The 15,136-nt window shown below is 24.9% G+C and overlaps 12 protein-coding genes across 12 annotated transcripts; 9 read left to right on the top strand and 3 right to left on the bottom strand.

Moving 5' to 3' along the window:
* Positions 1-1,199: 1,199 nt before the first annotated feature.
* Positions 1,200-1,790, top strand: AAJ76_3500041393 (hypothetical protein; the record flags this gene model as incomplete). Its single annotated transcript, XM_024475292.1, has 1 exon — positions 1,200-1,790. One exon carries the CDS (start codon positions 1,200-1,202, stop codon positions 1,788-1,790), a length of 591 nt encoding a protein of 196 aa, XP_024330787.1.
* Positions 1,791-1,836: 46 nt separating this feature from the next.
* AAJ76_3500040514 (hypothetical protein) lies at positions 1,837-2,079 on the bottom strand (the record flags this gene model as incomplete). The annotated part of the gene is made up of 1 exon (XM_024475291.1): positions 1,837-2,079. The coding sequence occupies one exon, from the start codon at positions 2,077-2,079 to the stop codon at positions 1,837-1,839; it is 243 nt and encodes an 80-aa protein (XP_024330786.1).
* Positions 2,080-2,470: 391 nt separating this feature from the next.
* On the top strand, positions 2,471-3,955 carry AAJ76_3500040122 (hypothetical protein; the record flags this gene model as incomplete). The annotated part of the gene is made up of 1 exon (XM_024475290.1): positions 2,471-3,955. One exon carries the CDS (start codon positions 2,471-2,473, stop codon positions 3,953-3,955), a length of 1,485 nt encoding a protein of 494 aa, XP_024330785.1.
* Positions 3,956-4,211: 256 nt separating this feature from the next.
* AAJ76_3500038381 (hypothetical protein) lies at positions 4,212-4,625 on the top strand (the record flags this gene model as incomplete). The annotated part of the gene is made up of 1 exon (XM_024475289.1): positions 4,212-4,625. The coding sequence occupies one exon, from the start codon at positions 4,212-4,214 to the stop codon at positions 4,623-4,625; it is 414 nt and encodes a 137-aa protein (XP_024330784.1).
* A 234-nt stretch (positions 4,626-4,859) lies between these two features.
* On the top strand, positions 4,860-5,999 carry AAJ76_3500037733 (nucleic acid- ob- nucleic acid- ob-fold-like protein; the record flags this gene model as incomplete). Its single annotated transcript, XM_024475288.1, has 1 exon — positions 4,860-5,999. The coding sequence occupies one exon, from the start codon at positions 4,860-4,862 to the stop codon at positions 5,997-5,999; it is 1,140 nt and encodes a 379-aa protein (XP_024330783.1).
* Positions 6,000-6,475: 476 nt separating this feature from the next.
* AAJ76_3500036117 (hypothetical protein) lies at positions 6,476-6,715 on the top strand (the record flags this gene model as incomplete). The annotated part of the gene is made up of 1 exon (XM_024475286.1): positions 6,476-6,715. The coding sequence occupies one exon, from the start codon at positions 6,476-6,478 to the stop codon at positions 6,713-6,715; it is 240 nt and encodes a 79-aa protein (XP_024330782.1).
* Positions 6,716-6,745: 30 nt separating this feature from the next.
* AAJ76_3500035119 (hypothetical protein) lies at positions 6,746-7,474 on the bottom strand (the record flags this gene model as incomplete). Its single annotated transcript, XM_024475285.1, has 1 exon — positions 6,746-7,474. The coding sequence occupies one exon, from the start codon at positions 7,472-7,474 to the stop codon at positions 6,746-6,748; it is 729 nt and encodes a 242-aa protein (XP_024330781.1).
* A 54-nt stretch (positions 7,475-7,528) lies between these two features.
* On the bottom strand, positions 7,529-8,146 carry AAJ76_3500034447 (20s proteasome subunit; the record flags this gene model as incomplete). Its single annotated transcript, XM_024475284.1, has 1 exon — positions 7,529-8,146. The coding sequence occupies one exon, from the start codon at positions 8,144-8,146 to the stop codon at positions 7,529-7,531; it is 618 nt and encodes a 205-aa protein (XP_024330780.1).
* An 85-nt stretch (positions 8,147-8,231) lies between these two features.
* On the top strand, positions 8,232-11,225 carry AAJ76_3500034361 (cation-transporting atpase; the record flags this gene model as incomplete). The annotated part of the gene is made up of 1 exon (XM_024475283.1): positions 8,232-11,225. The coding sequence occupies one exon, from the start codon at positions 8,232-8,234 to the stop codon at positions 11,223-11,225; it is 2,994 nt and encodes a 997-aa protein (XP_024330779.1).
* Positions 11,226-11,870: 645 nt separating this feature from the next.
* On the top strand, positions 11,871-12,767 carry AAJ76_3500030722 (hypothetical protein; the record flags this gene model as incomplete). Its single annotated transcript, XM_024475282.1, has 1 exon — positions 11,871-12,767. One exon carries the CDS (start codon positions 11,871-11,873, stop codon positions 12,765-12,767), a length of 897 nt encoding a protein of 298 aa, XP_024330778.1.
* A 354-nt stretch (positions 12,768-13,121) lies between these two features.
* Positions 13,122-14,522, top strand: AAJ76_3500029471 (sec1-like syntaxin-binding protein; the record flags this gene model as incomplete). Its single annotated transcript, XM_024475281.1, has 1 exon — positions 13,122-14,522. One exon carries the CDS (start codon positions 13,122-13,124, stop codon positions 14,520-14,522), a length of 1,401 nt encoding a protein of 466 aa, XP_024330777.1.
* Positions 14,523-14,614: 92 nt separating this feature from the next.
* On the top strand, positions 14,615-15,085 carry AAJ76_3500027978 (glutathione peroxidase; the record flags this gene model as incomplete). Its single annotated transcript, XM_024475280.1, has 1 exon — positions 14,615-15,085. One exon carries the CDS (start codon positions 14,615-14,617, stop codon positions 15,083-15,085), a length of 471 nt encoding a protein of 156 aa, XP_024330776.1.
* Positions 15,086-15,136: the final 51 nt, after the last annotated feature.

The following is a 15,136-nucleotide window of genomic DNA, read 5'->3' as shown; positions in this document are numbered from 1 at the left end:
TGATCTTTAAGTAGACCGAGGATTCTGTATCCTAAGGGAACGCTCTTTTCTCCTATAAGCAAGGCCGTAAAGGTATGCTGGCGTGTAAGCGCAATATTGATGTTTTATTTTTACAGTGGAGTTTTTGGTGGCCTGGTGGTTTTTCTTCTGTTGCTGATTTTTTATTTTTTAACAATAAACTTTTTATTTTTATTTTATCCTTTAGAACTTTGCTGAGTTCAGGATGCAAGCTTTTTGCTTATGGATCTTTTCCAAAAAATCCTCTTTCTCTGACTAGCAAGGCCTTTATGGTATGCTGGTGTGTACCACGCGTTATTAAGTGTTGAGGTTTTTACTTTCTGTGTGACTTTTCTTTTATGTCTTAATTAATTAATTTTATTTTTTTTACAATCAATATTTTTCTTTTCTTATTTTATATTATCTTTCTTTTATGTGTTTGTAATCAAACGCAATTAAAATCATTTTCTTCTTAAATTTTTATTATCCTTCGGTTTAATAAATAAATGCAAGTTAAAGGCAATTTATCAAAAATACTAATTAAAAAATTTAATATAAGATTTCCCTTAAAAATTCTTTAAAAGACAAAAAAAAACTATACAGATAATTACTAAAAGTTATTAACATCTTATTAATTGAATAAATAAAAGGAAAGTTTTAGTTTGAAACTATTTTAACCACATCCAATATAACCTTAACAATATTATTTTTGCAATAAAAACAAATTATATCATAATTTATTAAATAACGATGTAATTTATTACAATCATTTGAAAATACACAAGTGATATTTCTATAATAAAATTATTACCTAATAAAAAACAATCAGCAGATATTGTAATTAAATCACTGTTTTTAAATAAATATTTTTATATTCTAAATTAAAATATATGAATGCTAAAAATTTTTGTTAGTGTTTTATAAAATTTATAATTTTTATTTTTTTCTAAAAAATGTCGCAAAATTAATTTATCTTAATCACATTCTATTTGATAAATTTATTTTTCTCAGTATAAAATAAATTAATATATGATAATTTTTAAAATAAAGAAAAATTAAACAAAATGTCAAAATCATTATTTTTTTGGGATCAACAAAGTACATTGGAGTGCTATAAATATATTTTCTCTGGTTATTTTCTGTTTTTGTGTTTGATGACGTGTTCCTTAAATGACTATATAAAAAAAAATAATCTTTTAATTATGATATTTATGAGGGATGTTGATCCTTCCAGTGAATTTTATGAGTTAATGGAGAAAGATGAGATAATAATATTTGAAGATCATTCACGTACATTAAGTAAAATGTGTAGATACATGTCTGAAGAAACTTGTAAGATTTGTGTAAAGAATTTTCCACTTTTAAAGCGACGATTAATGTTTGATTTTAATATTAATACCCTACCTGTTGCATTTTATTATAGTCATATGATTTTATCAACAGACAATATAAAGAAATGTATAAATGAAGTTAATCAAATAAAATATGATCTTTTAGAACAGAAGGTTTTAAGGCTTATAAATCGCAATATAATTCAGTTATTTATTGAAGGGGTAGATTCAGAGCGAAGCAAGGTATTATTTAAATTGTTTAGTAATTTGGACATAAAAGGGAAAAGTTTTGGTTATTACGACACACTTTTAAACAAAAGAATACGTAATTACATATGTGATACCTTTAAATGTAAGAAATTACCGATTATTTTTATTGATGGGGATTTTATAGGGACTTTAGAAGTATTTCAAGAACTTGTTGTACAAAAAAAGATAGATCAAATACTTAATCATCTTTAATTATTATTATTTAAGTAATAAATTTTGTATATTTAATTAATTTTGTTTATAAGTTTATATTGATAGTTTTGACATGCGAAATTTTACTAATTGGAAAGTTAAATTTCTTAAAAAAAATTGGTGTTGTTTTTATGTATTTTAAAATATTTAAGATAAACTTAAATGATTTATTTTTTCTGTCTTTTATATTATTGTAGAACAGTAAAGATGTAGACATGTCAATCAGCAGTATTGGGTTGATGGCTTTGACATGTCTGTTATATAAATAATAATTACTAAATAAACCCATGTTTTATCCCAACAATTATAATAAATTTATTTATTGATATAAATCAGAAGAAATTGTTCTGCTATTAGATTCTTATAACAAAGTTTTTAGATTATCTTTTATATCACAGCATTAAATATTTCTTTTATTTTATACAATTAGTATTTTAATTAATTTATTTATGATATAGATCAGAAGGAATTGTAGTGCTGTCAGAATGAAATTTTTAAAATGCAAGAAAATGTGTATGGTTATAGTATACTGTCAAATATGGCACATTAAATAATTTGACAGAAGCACTTTTTATTATTTTATATATCAACAATATTTTCATCCAATAAACATAAATAATGTATATTTAACTTTTTAAATAAAAGTTAAATGCTATGTAAGGTTTTTTTACAGCCTTAATATGCTACCTAATTTTATTTATTTTTTATCCCTCATGAACAAAGAACTAAAATTATGTGTGGCTACTAGAAAGTTAGAAAATAAATATGCAACATTAAAACTTACAAAAAGTAAAATGATTATAAATTTATTGAAAGAAAAACTTGTTATTAAATCATCAGAAATTAGCGATTTAAATAATAAAATAGAAAGTTTAGAAAATGAAATGAATGTTATAAAACAGAGTAATAATGAATTAGAGAATACAAAATTGGAGCTAGAAGCACTTGATTCTAAAAATAAAAATTTATTATCACAGTTAGAAAATATAAATGCAGAAAATGAAAAAAATAAACAAGAGTTAAAAAAAGTTAAAAAAGAATTAGATAAAAATAAAAAGTTAATTGAAACTAATAAAGAAAAAACAAAAAAGGAAGAAGACAGAAATAAAATTGATATTAAACCATTACAAGATGAAATTAAATCTAATTTACAAATTATTAATGATCTTAAAATACAAAATAAAAAACTAGAAACAGAATTAATAAATGCACGTGCAGAAAATAATTTGCCTGAAAAATCATTTAAAAATATCGAAAATGAAAATAAAAAATTGATAAATGAAAATTTAAGGCTATTGAAAGAAAATAATAATTTAATTGTAGAAAAAGAAAATTTATCAAAAAAGATTTCTAATGTAGAGAATATTAATAAAGAAAATTTATATTTGAAAAAATTAGTAGAAACTCTAGAGAAATCAAATACTAAGACTCAGAAAAATATAAATGAATCAAGCAACATAGCTAAGATATTTGAAGGACTTAACTATAAAATTGATGATTTAAAAAATGAATTTACTAATAAAAATAATGAGATTAATGAAGAAATAAAACAATTTAAATTATTAATAAATGAAAAGGGTGGCAATGACACACTGAAAGATAATACTATAAAGATATTGAAAGAAAGTCTTAAAATTAAAGATAAGCTATTGGGTCAAAAAACAAAAAAAGACAATTTTGATTTTGCACCTGATGTTGTAGAAAATGAAATAGTTTATGGAGATGTTCCTGTGATTAAAAAGTGTAAAGTTGATAAAAATATAAAAAATCCTGTTCAGAAAATTAAGTCGCAAATAAAAAAAGAAGAAGAAAAGCTTGGAGAAATAAATTTGGGTAAAAATGAGAATATGAATATAAAAACGATAAGTGAAAAGAAAAAGGAAGTTAAGAGTAAACAAAAAGAAAAGAAGGATAATAAAAGTAAAAAAATGACATCTAATAAAGAAGTAGAGATCAATAATGATCTAAAAAATATAAATATTGGTGACAATAAAGTAAATAGTATTCCTTTTGTATCAGAAAATAAGTCACTTTTATCTCAAGGGACCATCTTTGATGAAATTGTAAAAAAGAATACAAAATCTTTTCCTGCAAAAAATAATACATCCTTTTTTGCGAACTTAACTTTTGAAGATTCAAGTCCAGTACAGAAAAGATATGAATAGTAAAAGATTTGTAATAAAATAGTTATTTATAAATTTTAAATAAGTGTTATTGGTTTTTATTATAAATTACATCTAACTATTGCTTGTCTAAGTTTTTTTGCCTTATACAAAATTTTTTATTGTAAATATAGTTTATAAAAAGTTATATAACCATTTATATACTAGCATCTTTTAAACATACAGCATGCATTAAATTGTTTAAATTTTTCTTTATAATTTATAAAGCTTTCCAAAAAATTTAAATCCCCTATTTATTATGTCTTTAGATAAAAAATGTGTAAAATTAACTCAAAATGTCTTTGATATTTGTATTGCAGATTTCTACCGCATGGAAGTTATAGATCCACCTTTTAATAACAAAAAGACTAATGTTATAAAACAAGACTTACTTGAAATTCTTACTAATAACTTTCAATTAATAAAAAATACAGAAAAGAAAGGTTTAGAAAATAAAGATCTTAAGGTATTGTTTAACAATTTGAGTCATTTAGTTTTAGGGAAAGAAGATTGGAATGAAACGAATAAAGGAGAAGCAGCTAAACTTTTGTATGGTATTAATTATTGGGTACTAAAAGATGGTGGACCAAAAATTATTGACTTTATGATTTTGAATGATGTTCATGTCGAATTCGTGTTTTTATTTACACAACTTTTTGATAAATATTTGTAGTATTTATTTATTATTTTTATATTAAAATAGTGTTTTTTGTTTTTTAAAGTGTTATATTGTAAACTTAAATAATTCAAATATTTTAATCTAAAAAATAAATTAAATCTATACTATATGTGAATCATAAATTTAATTTAGTTATTTATTATGTCTAAAATGCTTTATTTTTTAAAGTCAATATTATAGATTATAATCTTCTAAACATATTCTTTTCTTTACTAGCCCTTATTTTTGATGGACGATCACCAGCCACAAAATAATGCTTCAATCGTATTTACTAAGATTCGTAATTTAACTACAGGACAAAGCTACAACATATTATGTAAAATATTAGAAATTTATCCATGGCGGCAAACTAAAGGAGAAGATTTAGTTATGACTCTAAAAGTACAAGATGATCCATCAGATGATTATATTTTTGTAAAAATATTCAGTCCTAAAGCCATTCATAAAGATTGCTTTAATTTGGGTGAGACAATTTCAATTTGTGGAATAAAGCACTTTAAATTAGATCTGTACATTTTAGACAAAAAAGGAAGTATAAAAAAAATACAAGATAGTAACAATATTAAAAAGAATACGTATAATAGTTTACAACATTCTTTAAAATGTATTAAAGATCTTCAAGTGACAGAATATATTAAATTTAATGGTAAATTAATTTATAAACAAAAAGAGAGTAAAAATCTGGTAATACTTGGGTTTATCGATTATACTGTTAATCCATTAATTCAATTAACTAAAAATAAGGCTTATTACACCAATAATATGGTATTGTATGTTAAGACTTGGGATAACATATCTAAGGTAGCTGTGTCTTTGGTTATCAATTCTTTTTATAATCTTGAAAATCTAAAAGTAAAGGTAGATGTATCAAAAATATCTGCAGATTTATCTGATTCTCCTTTATCAAAAATAACAGAAATAACTGATATTAATGTTATAAAAGAAATTAAAGCTCGATCTAATTTTCTAGCTGATAAAGTTATTTCTTTCTCAGAAAATGTATACAGTTCTATTGAGCTAAAACTAATAAACGAAATTAAAAAACCTGGATATTATAAAATACAAGTAAAAATATTAAGACATCATCCATTTCAGGGTTATTACATCGATGTGTGTATTAAATGTAAAAAAGCGCAAGAAGAATCTTTGTTTAAATGTGAATGTAATTCTCCACCTGAAAGATTTTTTGTTGTAAAATATCTTGTGCGTGACGATAGTGGAGAATTCGTTTTGCTAGCAAAAAATGAAGTGGCACGGGCTATGTTGTCAAGATTCGAAACATCAAAAAAAATAGAGTTATTAGTCTATTGCAATTTTATTGATCAATGTATTCATTTAGAAATTAAAGATCTACCAAATTACATATAAGACTGGTTTTATAAAAATTTCTTTATAAGAAAATTTGATTAAAGTTTTGTATTTTCTAGCTAAATTTCTAAATTATAGAAATAATAAATTTTAATGTAAAATAGTTTACATAATGTGCTATAACAGGTTTATAAATTCATATTATTTTGGTAAATGTATTTAAAATTTTTGTAGAAAATATGTTTTAATATAAATTTTTGATCAAAAAAATAAATATTTAAATTTGATATAAAATAAATAAAAAAAATTATTACGAAAATATTTTAATTTGATAAAAGGGTAAACAGAACATGTTCATCTTTTTGTAAACTTTATATTTTCCTATCAAATTTGCATATATCAATTTATAAAAAATCCTTAGCTTATTTTAAATCTACAAAATGTTTAATTCTATTATTGAATTTAAGTTTTAGGCGCCTTAATAATTTTATATCTCTATTTTATTTTTTAAATTTTTTATTTTCGTCCCCTTAAGAATGCCAGCTAAAAAAATCAATAAAGACGAAATTATTGAAAATGAGCAGTACGAAAAGGGATCTGCAGAAGAAGAGGATGATGATGAGTATATGAATGATGATACATCAAGTAGTAGTGAGGGAAGTTGTTCCACGGGGAATAATTCAAGTGGTACTGGTGGCGTTTATAGCGAAAGTGCTAGTGCTAGTGAAAGTGAAAGTGAGAGTGTTTCTGAAAGTACAGAAGGAAGTAATAAATAAATTTTTAAAATTTTTAATTTTTTTATGGTATTAGCTTACATTGTCAGTATTTCCTCTTGTATTGTGCTTTTGATCTTTAAGCTCGTCATTTTTTCTTAAAACAGAAATATCTACTTCTTCGTCTTTTGTTTCATTAGCAACTGGTGCCTTTATTTTCATTCTTTCTTCTATTTTTTTTGATAATTTTTCACCAAATTCTTCCAATGCGTATTTAGGTTTTATTCTATTAGTAAGTAAATCATTTCGTTTAACTATTTTGGCTTGTACAGGAGAATGTTCTTTTTTAATCTCTTGAAATGATAATTCAAGCTGTAGAAAATATATATTTTCTATACTTAAAATATAAAAATATTCTAATAGCGATAGTAACCACTCTTGATCTTCCCAATCAATAAAATGAAACTTAAAACTTTTTTTTATGTTATACATATAAATTTTATCTGTTCTACTAATATTTTTATTACATTTCACATTAGAGTAAATTTTAGAAAGTCGTGCAATTTTTTTGTTATTTTTAGATTCATTATCTAAACAGAAAATATCATCTATGTAAAAAATAAAATTTGTGTATTCAGCTATACTTTCTTCCTTTTTATTATTTTGTTCATAAAATTTTGCATTAACGATGGAAATACACAAAAGTAAAAAATCATTGCAATCAAGATTTTCAAAATCATTAAAATCCAATGTAATATAAGGAAAAAGATTATTAATTGGTCTATTATTTAAAACTTTAACAATTTCTTCTTTGAGATTCATAGGGTAAATAATATATAAAAAACAATACATCAATTACATTTGTAAAACTATTTATTAATCGCATCTTCCTACAAATTCTCTCTTTTTATAGCCTTCGTGATTAATTAAAAAACACTCAAATCCCATTCCCCCAAAAGTATCCCTGTCAGATGAATTCAGAAAAACTTGTACTGATGTTGTAAAAAGATCTTCATCTTCCATATCAGCGTAAAATAATGCTTCAGATAACCCCATTAAATTGTTACTAGCAGTACCGACTGTTGCAAATTCATCAGTTTCTTTCATTGCTCCTATACAATCCATACTAGAAGCATATGGTTTGTTGTCAGAAGTAATTCCGCAAACTATTGTCGAAACGTAATAAGGCTGTAGCCTTTTCTGATATAATATAAAAGAAATTAAATTACTTAATTCAGAAGGCTCCATGTCTCGCTTGTTATCTTGTACAAATAAATTGTAGTTCTTCCGAATTTTTTTATATAAAATTTCAGCATCTGAGACCAATCCAGTAAAACCAAAAAATAATCTGTTATTTAATGTATACACTTTAGTAAAGTTTTTACCGACAGATATAGGACCTGCTCCTAGCCTTTTGTCTGTTACAATAGACACAGAAGACTTTCCTATCATTGCTAAAATTGATCCACCATAATATTCAGCAATATCGCTCATTAAGGGTTACAAAAATTCTAAATTTTAGGTAAATTATATAAATATCTAAATGTTTACTATAATCTTGTGTAATTTTTACCCCTAAATGAAGAATTGTTTTTACAGAGTTCGGCCTTTATGGAAACGTGTTTATGTCTATCCAATTTATGTATTGCCTGTTCTTATTAGACTTACCAATTCTTTTCATGTTGTTCCTTTGTTTACAATATTATTTGCTATTTTTCTTTCATTACTAACGTGCTGGTCGGATAAGATAAAAATACTATTTACAGCTGACTTGTCTAATAAACCGACACATATATTGTTTAACGGAAAGCTTTGTTTAATTTCAAAAAACACTTTTATTTTTAATAGATCAAAATATTTAATTGAACAAGGCAATATAATCCAATTGGTGCCTGATACTAAAAAAAGGTTTAAATTTTACAAATCTGAATATAAAACACATTCTTATGTGGAAGACAGATTTTTGCAACACTGGCCTAAAAATTATTTTAGTATAGAATCACCTACATTTGTAAAAATGTTTAGCCAACATGCTACTACTCCTTTTTTTGTTTTTCAGGTATTTTGTGGTATTTTATGGTGTCTCGATGAATACGTTTACCAAGCCTTATTTACATTAATAATGCTTGTAGCAGTCGAAGCGGGCCTTGTGTTTCAACGAATTATTATTATGAAACAGTTTAAAACAATGAATCATAAGACAGTTAAGATAGATCTTAGTACTGAAAAGGGTATAAAACAAATTGATTCTTACGATATAATTCCGGGAAATATTATTAGAATCAAAAGTTGTATTAAAGTGCCGTGTGATTTATTGTTGTTACGAGGCGCTTGTGCTGTAAATGAAGCAATATTAACTGGCGAGTCTGTGCCATTAACAAAGGAAGATATTGTAGAAGTAGAAGATCAGCGTATTTTTGATTTTGAAAAAGATAAAAAGCATGTTTTATTTGCTGGTACCGAGATAATTAAATTAGACAATAATGTTATTGAATGTTTTGTACTTAATACGGGATTTGATACGGTTCAAGGTAAATTAATTAAAAAAATGATGTGTAATGAAGAAATAACAGTCAACGATATTGAAGCTTTTGGTTTCATAGGAATGCTACTAGTATTTGCTTTAGTTGCCGCTATTTATACATGTAAAGAAGGACTGAAAATGGGTAAATCTGGTTATAAAGTTTTTTTAGAATGTATATTAATTATTACTAACGTTGTTCCTACAGAATTGCCTTTAGAATTAAGTATGGCGGTAAATTCGTGTGTATCTGCACTTAAAGAACTGGGCATTTTTTGTCTTGAGCCTTTTAGAATACCATACGCTGGTAAAGTTAATGTGTGTTGCTTTGATAAAACCGGTACACTCACTGAAACAGCACTTGATGTTAGTCAAATTAAGTTTACTACACCTTTTACAGCCGACGTTTTAAGAACTTGTAATACGCTTATTAATTTAGATAACAAGATTACAGGAGACCCGCAAGAAGTTGCGATATATGAATATATGAACAAGATTGTACTAAAGTCAAATAATATTACATTATCAGAAGATTTTGCTGTGTTAGATAAACTTTTTATCGACACTACAAATAAGACATTTCAGTATAAATATACAATTAAAAAGAAATTTTTATTTTCATCAGAGTTGAAAAGAATGACAGTTGTCTACGAATGTAATAAGGAGACATACGTATCTATGAAAGGGGCACCCGAAGTTATAAAAAATTATTTAGTAACTGTGCCTGATTGCTATGATGATTATGAAGATTATGCGAAAAATGGCTACAGAGTAATTGCACTGGCACATAAACCTTTTAAAAAGCGAACACCGTTTAATAGAGCAGAAGTAGAAGAAAATTTACATTTTGCTGGATTTATTTTGTTTGATTGTAAAATTAAAGAACATGCAAAGGAGACTATTTCCGATTTACAAAATAGTGGACATAAAGTAGTTATGATTACTGGTGATAATATTTTGACAGCGCTGGCTGTTGCTAGAAAACTTGGCATTATAAATTCAGACGACGATAAAGTCGGAGTAGAAGGAAAAGATATTGATAAAGTCTTAAGTTTAGATATATTTGAGCAATATAAGGTATTTGCACGAGCAGATCCTGAACATAAAGAAAAAATTCTAGAGAGATACAATAAAAAGGGCTATTTCACTTTAATGTGTGGAGATGGTACTAATGACGTTGGTGCATTAAAATCTGCACACATAGGTGTAGCATTGGTAGAGGCACAAATAAGTACGAAACCTAAAATTGTTATAAAAGAACATTCTACGCCTAAACAAGCACTGTTACAGAAGATAGCAGGTGAAATGAACGACCAAACACAAATAAAAATGGGTGATGCAAGTGTAGCTGCACCTTTTACAGCTAAAACCAAATCTTTAGAATGTATTTTAAATGTGATTAGACAAGGCAGAAGTGCATTAGTTACTACGATACAGATGTACAAAATTTTAGCTCTTAATTCCCTAGTCAATGCATTTTCTCTTTCCGTTTTAGATTGTATGGGAATAAGATATGGCGAATATCAATTAGTAGTTTCAGGATTATTAGTCGCTCTTGCTTTTACATTTTTGTCTAAAAATGTTCCACTTAAAGAAATTAGTAAAAAGAGGCCATTGACTACAATTTTCAGCAAGTACATGATGCTTTCTATTTTTTTACAAGTAATAGTTCATATTTTTTCGTATTTAATAGTTCTAAAAAGGTTAAAATGTGTTGAGACTATTGTCTACGAAGAAAAATTTAAACCTAGTGTAACTAACACTGCTTTATTTTTACTAAGTACATCTCAACAGATATCTACATTCTTAGTAAATTATATTGGAAGACCTTTTAGAGAAAGTTTGGTAGAAAATAGAAAGTTAATGGGTTGTTTATGTCTGTTGTACGGAATTATTTTTTATATTTTATTTGATGTAAATGAAGAATTTTCTAGTATGATGGAAGTTATTTCGCTAGATAGTCTAAAAAGCTTTTTACTGTTTGTTATTATAACTGATCTTGGTGTTTGTTTTTTTATTGAAAAGATATGTTTTAGGTTGTTTATGATTTAATTAAAAAATTAATTAGTTTATATACTTGTATTAATTTAAAGTTGTTAGTGCTGGCATAAAACATGGGTTTTTTAATAATTATTATTTATATAACAGACATTTAAAGCCATCAACCCAATACTGTTGATTGACATTTCTACATCTTTACTGTCTTACAGTTAGTTTTGTTAAATGTAAAAAACAAAAAGTTTTATTAACTTTGATAATATTATTTTGATTTTTGATTGAATGAACAGGTGTTAATTAACTTTTTTAGATATTTTTAAAATTATTTTATTGTGTTTTTTTAAAATATAAAACAGCACAAGTTTATTTATAAATTGTATTATATTCCCGTTTAATGTTTTGTTTTTTATTTTTAAAAATGATATTTAAAATTTTAGTATTTTGAAAAAAAAATAAGGAAGTTGAAATATTGTAGTGAAGAATGAAATAATTTCTACAATTTTGATGTAAACATTTAAAATAAAAACAATTTCTAAATTATTTACTAATTTATAAAAAATTTAATATTTTGATAACAATTATTTACTAATTTATGTTATTTTATATATCAACCCCTTTAGTATTTAAAGTTAATTTATAGGCATTAAAATATAAATATTTTTTTATAAGCAATATTTTACTTCATTTTTTCACCCCTCTATGTTTCTCAACTTACTATTTCTGTTACTTTCCGTTAAAAAAGAATTAGATGATAGACCTTTAGCACTGTGTGAATATTATTTATCACCAATTTGTAAAAATTATTCAAATTTTGTAGTTAAGGAATTGGAATCTATATTAAGAAATGATATATGTTTTGTAGTAAGTGATAACACTAGCAGTATATTTAGATATCAAGTTAAAAGAAAAGGTCTTTCTATTATTAAACGTAAGAATAATAAGCTTATACATGAACCTTTTACAAAGTCACATTCTTTTTATTTTTTTATAGATAAAGAAGGATTAGTACATTACTCAGATTTATTGAATAAGGGAGTACAAGTTGTGTATTTTACACATAATTTAATATCACCTAGTAATTTTAATCTTCTTATAAATGCCTATAAAAAAATACATAGATATGCATTAAATACATCTTATTATGAATTTAATATTAGAACCCGCCATTGTAAAAATTTTAAGGAATACAAAGTAAGCCATTCTTATATTGGAACTATACATAATACAATTTATAAAGAAAAGTGTGATAAAACATTAGAACTATTAAAAGATCATTTTACTACCTTTTTTAATAAAAATAATTTATTAAATAGGCCGTTATACGAAGTAGCTAAAATGTATCAAGAAAGTCTTTTGAGCTACCTTAAGAAACTTAATGTTATAAAAAACTGTAATATTTCACATATAAACTTTCCTTATGTTTTTACAAAAGATCTAACGCAGCCTTTTAAAGACTCTATTTTAATTACTGGCGGTGTGTGTTTTAGCGAGTTTTTATTGAATTCTAATGATTTTTTTAAATTTGGCACTAGATTTATTTTTACTTATAAATTTCAAGTCAATGGAAAAAAAATACTTATAGAATGTGTACATTAAAAAGATTACAGTACAAAGTTATTATTCTTTACATTTGTATACTATTGCGCATCTATTATTTAAAACAAGAAATTTTTGTTAGATTACAATATAAATCAATTACTCCATTCATTTATTGTTGTTTAGTATCAAATAATTTTTTTTTATAACATTTTTCAATCTAGTAAAGAATCTAAAAATTTAAAAACTATACTTCTCTTCTTTAATAAACCTAATACATTCACATTTAAAATAAACTTATAACATTCACTTTTAAAATAATCTCATAACATTCATCTTTAAAATAATCTCATAACATTCACCAGTAAATATAAACTTATAACATTCACCAGTAAAAATAAAATTAAACCCTCAATGGACTTAAAAAAAATTCTAAAACAAAAAATAATATCAGAAGTAATTTCTCCAAGCACAGAATGGCCTGTGTTAATTTATGATCGTACATGTGCTGAAATATTAAAAAATCTGTTTACCAAATCAGAATTTATAACTTACAATATTGTTATGTCACTCTATCTAGAAGAAGATAGAGAACAGGCCAACTTCCCTGTAATATATTTTGTTAAGTGTACAAAAGAAATATCAAAAATAATTAATTCTGATTATTTAAATAAAAAGTACACTTCTTTTACAGTTTGTACTTTGGTGCCACCAGAAGATCTAAATCATGATATTACATTTAAAATAGTACACATGTCACTAAAAGCACTAGAAGAAAGGGTGTTTATAACGGATATTACAAATATAAATTCTGTATGTAATATATTAAATGCTTATTTCTATTTAGAATACACATCTAAAGATTTAGAAAAATATTCTAATATTTTAGATGATGAATCGAAATCTAGATCAGGAAAATTAATTTTATTTGATCGTAGTATCGATTTGTATACACCTATTCTTCATTTTTTTACATTTCAGCCATTATTAGAGGAAATCAATATAACTGATATGTCTAAAATATACGAAGAATATGGGGATACAGCACTTTGGAAAGAGGTTAGACATACACACTTGGGTGACATGTCGGATCTTTTGAAATCATACGTTAGAAAAGTTAAAACTCAACCATCAGATAATATTAAGGATTTAATGAAGGCTGTTATGGATGCGCCGGAAACACTTAAAACCAATAAAGGATTGCGCTTATTTTTCGATTTAACTAAAGAATGTTATAAAAAATTCGATTACATCAACGAATTTTCGAATATTGAACAGAAGATTGTTACAAAAGAAAAGTTAAAGAGCAAAGATGTAATAAAAGCCTTGACTGAACGAAAAATTGATCTTTATGACAAAAAAAGGATAGCGCTTCTTTATAAATTAAGTGGTCATGAATATACTGAGCGAGAGTTAGCAAAGTTAGATGAAAATCTAAAAAATTTTATATTAGAAAACAAAACGAATGCGAATGATAAATTTAAGCCTATTTCGTATGAATATAAATACGAATATGAAGTTTCCAAATATGAACCTACTATTTCTGTTGTACTGCGTGAATATATAAAAAATAATAAGCAGTTAATACCTTTTTACAAAGTAGAACGCGAAAAAAATACTATTAACAGTTTGAGGCGCACGAACTTAATTTCTGTTAAGAAAGATATTAATAAAAATAATATTTGTTGTATTTATATTAAAGGAGGTGTTACATATGAAGAAATAAAGTGTATATATAAATTAACTGATGAATTGGGGATAGAATTTTTAATAGGCAGTGATAGTATCATTAAGTCGGATTTGTATATTAAATAATGTTTCTAGTAAATTGATGTGTATGAGGTGTTATTCTATAGTAAATATTTAACTTTCTAAACTACATCAAATTCTAATAAAATTTTAAACCCATGTCTGAATTTTATTCTTTAAATGCAGTTGATTCAAAACAGTCACTAGTTGAATTTTCAATATTTAAAAATAATGTAGTTATAATTTCTAATGTAGCCACATATTGTAAACTAGCAAAATCAAACTATGATTCTTTTAAACAACTTACAGACGAATTTTATGACAAAGGCCTTAGAGTATTGTTATTTCCTTGTTCGCAATTTTTAAACCAGGAATCTGGTGATATTGAAACTATTCGCAATTATGCGCATTCTATTTCTGATAAATTTATCGTATTTGACAAAGTTAATGTATTTGGATCTCAAAAAGATCCTGTTTTTAAGTATTTAACAGACAACAGTTCAGAAAGTTTTTTTAAGTTTGTAAAATGGAACTTTACAAAATGGGTTGTTAAAGATGGAAAGATTTTAAAGCGATATGGACCAACAGAGGTTATTAAATGTGAAGACATAAAAGATTTATTTGAATAGATTTAATTTTTAGATGTTTTTTTACTTTTAATAAATATTTTATGGATAAAT

The sequence above is a fragment of the Vairimorpha ceranae genome, assembly GCF_000988165.1.
Source record: "Vairimorpha ceranae strain PA08 1199 chromosome Unknown NODE_35, whole genome shotgun sequence".
NCBI classification, from domain to species: domain Eukaryota; kingdom Fungi; phylum Microsporidia; family Nosematidae; genus Vairimorpha; species Vairimorpha ceranae.
Note: the sequence above shows the minus strand (reverse complement) of the source record. Positions and strands in the feature narration are given on the sequence as shown.